The 6,811-nt window shown below is 36.1% G+C and overlaps 1 protein-coding gene across 1 annotated transcript; it reads right to left on the reverse strand.

Moving 5' to 3' along the window:
- Positions 1–5,858: 5,858 nt before the first annotated feature.
- On the reverse strand, positions 5,859–6,458 carry LOC114579135 (agamous-like MADS-box protein AGL61). Its single transcript, XM_028692859.1, has one exon. The coding sequence runs from the start codon at positions 6,456–6,458 to the stop codon at positions 5,859–5,861; it is 600 nt and encodes a 199-aa protein (XP_028548692.1).
- Positions 6,459–6,811: the final 353 nt, after the last annotated feature.

A 6,811-nucleotide genomic window follows, 5' to 3' on the forward strand; every position in this document is an offset into this window, starting at 1 on the left:
AATTTTGTATCTAAATCTAATTATTTGGTGAGGATTGTAAAAATTCGCTTAAGAAAAACTAAAACTTTTCCATATTAATAATTGTGCTTGTGTTATAGAGAACAACTAATCTTTTATGTGAACAAAGTGTTCTTCTCTCTGTGCTTTAAAGTGAAAGACTTTATATATTCCATATAAAGAGGACAAGCTAAAGTTCCAAAAGTGTTCCATCATGAGAGCATACCGTACGCGGGAAAATCACAAATTATCCAAAAATGTTGCCCTCATAATAAAGTTCTGTTTGGTGGAGATGTCATATGTACTTATTCCCTCTTCCCATAATAATTTTAAATCATCAATTAATGGTTGTAAGAATATATCAATCTTATTTTTGGATTATGTGACCTTGAAATGATAAGATTCATAAACATATAAGGTGTAGTCATGCATAACTCTGGTGGAAGATTGTATGGTATGAATATGACGGGCCAGCATGAGTAAGGTGAAGCAGACTGACTAAATGGAGTAAAATCATCTGCGTATAAACCTAATCTTACATTTCTTGATTCTGAGGAGAAGGTGGGATTTGTACGATCAAAGTGTTTCCAAGCATCTACTTCTGATGGATGTGTAATAAAACCTTCTTGTGAGATATGTTCTTTATGTCATCTCATATGTTCTGCAGATCTCATTGAAGCATATAATCGTTGCAATCTTAGAATTATGGGAAAGTAAAATAACATACTGGCTGGTACTTCCTTTAGCATTCTTTTCGTGATAGATTTTGGTTTAAATCTCGATGCGTTACAATAAAGACATGCAACATCTGATTGAAAATCTTTATAGAATAACATGCATCCATTGACACAACAATCTATCTTTATATATGTTAAACCAAGTTTAGAAACCAACTTCTTAGTTCGATATAAATCTGTATGAATTATATTATCTGTTGGATTGGTTTCTTTGAGCAATCTAAAGAATTTATTAAAACAATCACTGGGGGACATTATATTCTGCCTTGATACTTAACATCTTAAGAGTAAGTTGCGGCTTTGAAGGAGCGATGTCGAAGACCAAAGTCGAAGAATGGCTACTAAAGAGCAAGTTGCGGCTTTGAAGGAGCAAAGTCGAACAGCGACCAAGGAGCAAGTCGAACAGTGATGAAGGAGTGAGGTCGAACACTGTCGAAGGAGCAAGTCGAACCACAACGAAGAAGTAAAGTCGAACAGCATCGGAGCCATCAGAGCAAAGTCGAACAGCGTCAAAGGAGTGAAGTCGAATAGTGTCGAATAAGGATCGAAGAAGCGAAGTCGAACAGCGTCGAAGGGGAGGAACGATGGAGGAACAAAATCGGAGGTCGAAAATCACGAATAGAGAAATGAGAAGGCAGCCCTATGGCTCGTCCGATATAAGATAATTACTAGCGTATTTTCGGCGAACTATCTGATGGTACGTCTACCGGTGGATCATCTGCCAGTATTATTTCGTCGTGTTTAAGTTAAGCTGACGCAAAATATGTCGATACATCCGTCGGTAATTACCGGCGGACTATGCCCCGATAAAGTTATAAAACTGACGCAAAATAGGCACATTAGTCATCGGTAATGTTGCAGTGGCCAGACCGCCGGAAAGTCTGCCGTAACGTTTCCGGCGAACATATCCGCCTGAAACTGTGTCGCAATTTCCGACGTACATTTGTCTGCCGAAAAAATTTGACGGTAATAGGGCATTTTCCTTGTAGCGCGCTAGCAAGCTACTTTATACGAAAGTCGTAAGTCCCATATTTTAGAAAAATTTCTAAATAAATTGTAATGACCCTAAAACCCAAACAATCTAATTGAAACCTATGGGCATCTTAGTTTAAACGATTAAGTTGTAAGATCTGCTTTTCAGGCTACTTCCTAAGGGAAGCCATAAGTCATATCCAAATAATTTAAAACCTATATGTATCCTAAGCCTATAGGGTTTGGTTGTAAGACCCACTAGTGGGCAACTCCTAATTGGAGTCATAAGCCCTAAACTAAATAAATTAATGGGCAACTTCTAAGGAAGTCATAAGACCCAACCCAAATTATATCAAACTAAAATTCAAACATATTGGCATCTTAGTCTAAAGGATTGTAAGATCCGCTTTTCAGGCTACTTCCTAAGGGAAGCCATAAGTCCTACCCCAAATAATTTAAAACCTCCAGACAGCCTCGTTGTAGAGCTAGGTTGTAAGACCCATCCTCCGGGCAACTCATAAATAATACAGTAAGTCCCAACCTAAATCTAAATACCCGGGCTACTTTCTACGAAAGCCGTAAGTCCCAACCTAAATTTAAATCCATGGGCTACTTCCTAAAAAAGCCATAAGACCCGCTCCAAATCAAATTTCTGGGTTACTTCTAAATGAAGCAATAAATACCAAATTAAATAAATCTCTTGGTATTCTAATTGATGTAAACCCCAAAACACCTAACAAAATTAAAATTAAAACTCACATCTAATCACTTCAATCTACTCGGGATCCCTGAGATGAGGCAACCCATGGCTGCTAATCAGATTCCCTCGACACTACGGTCAATCATTGTTAGTGTTGGTAGACTAGAGGACGATGGAAACATGGGATCTTGATTGGGTTTGCCTCCACTTCCCCTACTTTTGAGATTGAAATTATCTAAAAATTTATTCATCCTTAATCGAGAGTTCTCTCTGACGTAGTAAGAGGGGTAATTAACTATGAGTGCTTGTGCTCTTAGGAAGTAAGGACCCCAGATCTATAAACCCTGACATTATCCTCAGGGGAAATTTGGTTAACTACAATCTGACTTAAGGGAAATGGAATCCTACGACTGCAAAGTGGGATTCGTGCCGTTTTTCTTGAGCAAACAAAATCTAATAAAAATTTTATTTCTAGTATTTTCTAACCAAGTTTTTTTTACATCTACCTCTTTTTTTTATAACATAAGCCAAATCTAATACATCTACCCTCATAATTGGGTCATCATAAAGTCGATGTTTTACGTGATCAAGCCATCTAAGGCAACTTTTTCTAATCTTATATGCCACCGGAGCCACTCCAATTTTTTCACATACATATTCATTTTGCATTCTATCTCTAAAACTAAAGCTACTTATTGACCGGATCATTCTCATATCTACAACATTTAACTGAATCGTCTTGCAATCTGTCTCTAAGAGAGATCTTCAATCGATAATAAAAATTAAATATTATAAGCCATTCACTATAGTAAAGGAGATCTTTGTTAGAAACTCCAATGAACCACCCACTAGTGACAAGTTGCATATGCTTTGATTCACAATACGATTGGATAGATCAGTCTATGTAAACAAATTCTTATCTATCATAAGTTCAGGGTATTTTGAAACAAAAAAGTTTCCCCTAGTTAATTTTTAGTTTCTCACTTTCATCAGAGTAACCCTTTTTTATTTTGACATAGTTATTTTTAAAATCATGATAAAAAAAATTATCCTCAATACTCTACCGAAAATTTATTCTCCTAATAAAAATGGTTTTATTAAAGGAAAGATTATTAAAGATAATTTTATTTTGCCCAAAACTCATAAATGATTTAAATTCAATGATTATCCTTTTTGTCAAATCAGATCTTTCTGAAGCTTGTGGTGCTGTAAGTTGGAGTTTTCTTCTTTTGATTCTTAGGTATTTCTCTTGAACTTCTTTACTAATTTAGTTTTTTCTTGTATCAATAGTTATTGGTTCTTTATTTTCATTAATGGTTATAATGCAATTCTTTTCAAGTCCTCTAGAGGTTATGACAAGGAAACCCCTCTCCCCAACGGTACTATCTATTACCTAATGAATGGGTACTATCTCTTAGGTTTTATCTAAATTATTTAATAAATTTTCTTCCAAGCATTATAAAACTAAATGTCATTTGAGCATCACACTCTTTTATTTTGTTAATGATATAATTACCATTAAAAATGGTTCAATTTCAATAGTTAAAAGGCTTATGAAACTTTCATTCCCGTGATTGTAATAAGATGGATTCACGAAATCTTCATAATATACAATTTTGTTTATTTTTCATTCTCAGTTCTATCTGGGAATACTGATTTTTGGTGTTCTATTTTTGAATTTTTGTTAATTCTTTATGTTTGTTGATTTATAAGGGTTGTTTATGGTATTCAAATTCAAGTGGTTTCATAGGCTTATTCTAGGCATTAATAAGGATGTTGAAATTTAAGCTAAGTTCTTATAATCTCCTTTTTGTATCTGATTGTATTACATTTTTTGTAGCTAAATTTTTTGGTTGTCTTTTCTTGGCTTTCCCATAAGTTCGAGGGATTTAGATGGTTAAGAACCTCGTCTTGAACAGATTCTTTCATTTCTTATTTTGAGGCTGTCTAGAAACCATATGGCAGGTTGTGAAGAAGACCTTCGCTTCGTGGTTCAACATTCTTAAGCACCATGAACAATAGTGTAAGTTCTTTCTGCAGCTTTTTTCTTAGTTTTCTTTTGTGCCAATTTAATATTTTCTTTTTTAGTTCTTTCATATCAAAAAGTTTTCCCTTTTGTTAAAAAAAAAACAGAAGAATCTACCCATCCCCCTAAAAGAAAGAAAATCTAACCAAATGCTCCATATTAATCATAATGCACTTGCTTTATTGATCAATTCGGCTAAACTGTAGAGCTGAATAGTGCTGAGTTTCCCTGGCCTTGACAAGCATGAGTTCTTAGACACAACAACTAAGCTACCATAATTAAAAGAGAAGGTGGCTTGCCAAGTGGCTAAGTCATGCTTGAGGGTTATTGGACCAGCATTCCTTTCCTCCTACTCGTGCTGATCACTACAGAAAAAACATGTTTCCTAGCAAATTTTTCCAGCGGAAATAATTGAATTTTCGGCATAAATATATGTTTCCAGCGAAAAAAATTTGCAGGTAAAACACGCGTCGGAAAGCAATTATCTGGAAAAAAATCCACCGAAAAAATAAAATAAAAATCCATTAAAAAAACATCAAGCAAGCCGACCATGCTAGCCTGCCGACCCACGGCCCACTCCAGCCAGCACCCATGATACCCACTACCAGCTGGTGCACGGCTCTACCTGGCGCCTCGCTCCGGGTCACCTACTGCCCGCCTACGGCCTCTGCCTGCTCCTACGGATTCGAACCCAAACTCCACTCTTTCCCCAAGAAACCTCATGCCCATCCACTGGGCCATGAGGTACACTTTGTTAAAATTATAATTCTTTTTTATTTAAATTATTACTGATAGAATATTAAATTAATAATTAATTAAAAATATATATTATTTTATTAATAAATTTTTATTAGGCAAATTGTTGAATTAGTTTAGTAAATTATTTACTAAGTTTATCTATAGTAGTTAGGGGTGTCAACTCCCGCCGCGTGCCGCGTGCCGCTCGCGCCTGCCGCGCGGTTCCGGGTCGTGTCGGGTCAACCCGGCAACCCGCCGGGTCGGGTCCGGGTTTGAATTTTCGACCCGTTTCTCTACCCGGGTCGGGTTAGGGTCGACCCGTTTTCCACCCGGGTCAGTTCGGGTTCGACCCGAACCCGACCCGTGACCCGAAATTGACACCCCTAATAGTAGTTATTTTATTTTATTTATATTTTGATATGAAATAAAATATACTTACTACCTAAAGTATGTGTTATTTTTTTATTCATTATTAAAAAAAAAAAAAAATAGAACTTTGCTACAACTCTAAGGGAAATTAGCAGAATTCAATTTCAGCCCGTCGAGAAACAAGAATTTATTTAGGCAAAAGAATATGCTATTTTATAGTAACATACAAATACTGTTTAAAAAAAAAGAACGTACAAACCTATAACATAAGCTAAGCTCTATTGATATAGTCACTTTCAGCTAATTCAAAATTTTGCCCCTACTGTTTCAACAAAAGATAATCTGCTTTTCCAACTTCAGCCATATATGAGCCATCAATCTGCCGCATTAACGCTTCTGGAGCATGGCAGCGGCTTTGTTGCGCTAGCTGTGAAATTATGGCTTGGAGTTCCAGCAAAACCTTTTCATACTCTGTCAACTCCTCCATTCCCATTAAATTCAAGTTAATATCCCACCAAAAAGAATTTGAGACTGGCGACAAAGCCTTCTGAGCCACTTTCAGAGCTCTACCCTTATTTCTCTCCTCCTCTAACTTCTTGCACAAGTAAACTAACTCTTCGTTCATCGGTTCAAACGAAGTTGTTGCTGCAGATCTCGCCTCAGATGTGGAAGGAACGTTGATAAAGCGCTGAAGGACATGGTTGACGGAGGGATGACCAAAGGAGTAAGGTTTGCCAGCAATTGAGAAGACGATAATGGCGACTTCGGCCCCACAGAGGGTGCACAACTCGTTAGCCTTTTTGAAAAGACCTTGGCGGCGTTTCGAGAAACATACTTGCCGGTTTGCTTCTTTTTCGATACGCTTTATTTCTATCTTATTCCGGCCTTTACCTTTCTTCCTGGTCTCAGTGGGATTCATTGTTAACAGTAAAAAGCAAGACAAAGACAGAGAGAGAGAGAGTAGAGAAGATTATGAGTTTTGGACAGGAAGATGGTATTTATAGACGCAGAGATGGGTTGCTCGGTTTCCTTTTTTATCATTGATTGTAGGATTTTCTTTCTAATTTTACATGTGAATCCGGTGGAAAATATTATTTGTAGCCTTACAGCATTAATTAGTATGTAATATATTTGGAAATATAGATTTATATTAGAAAACTTAAAAGTTTAAAATATATCAATCATTTATAAATTTAAAGAATCTTTTAGCTTTTCTTTATAACAAAATTATTATAATAGAGAAGTTTTAGGTTTTTCTCATGAGAATTTTTA

This window comes from Dendrobium catenatum, unplaced genomic scaffold, assembly GCF_001605985.2.
Source record: "Dendrobium catenatum unplaced genomic scaffold, ASM160598v2 fragScaff_scaffold_173, whole genome shotgun sequence".
Lineage (NCBI taxonomy): Eukaryota > Viridiplantae > Streptophyta > Magnoliopsida > Asparagales > Orchidaceae > Dendrobium > Dendrobium catenatum.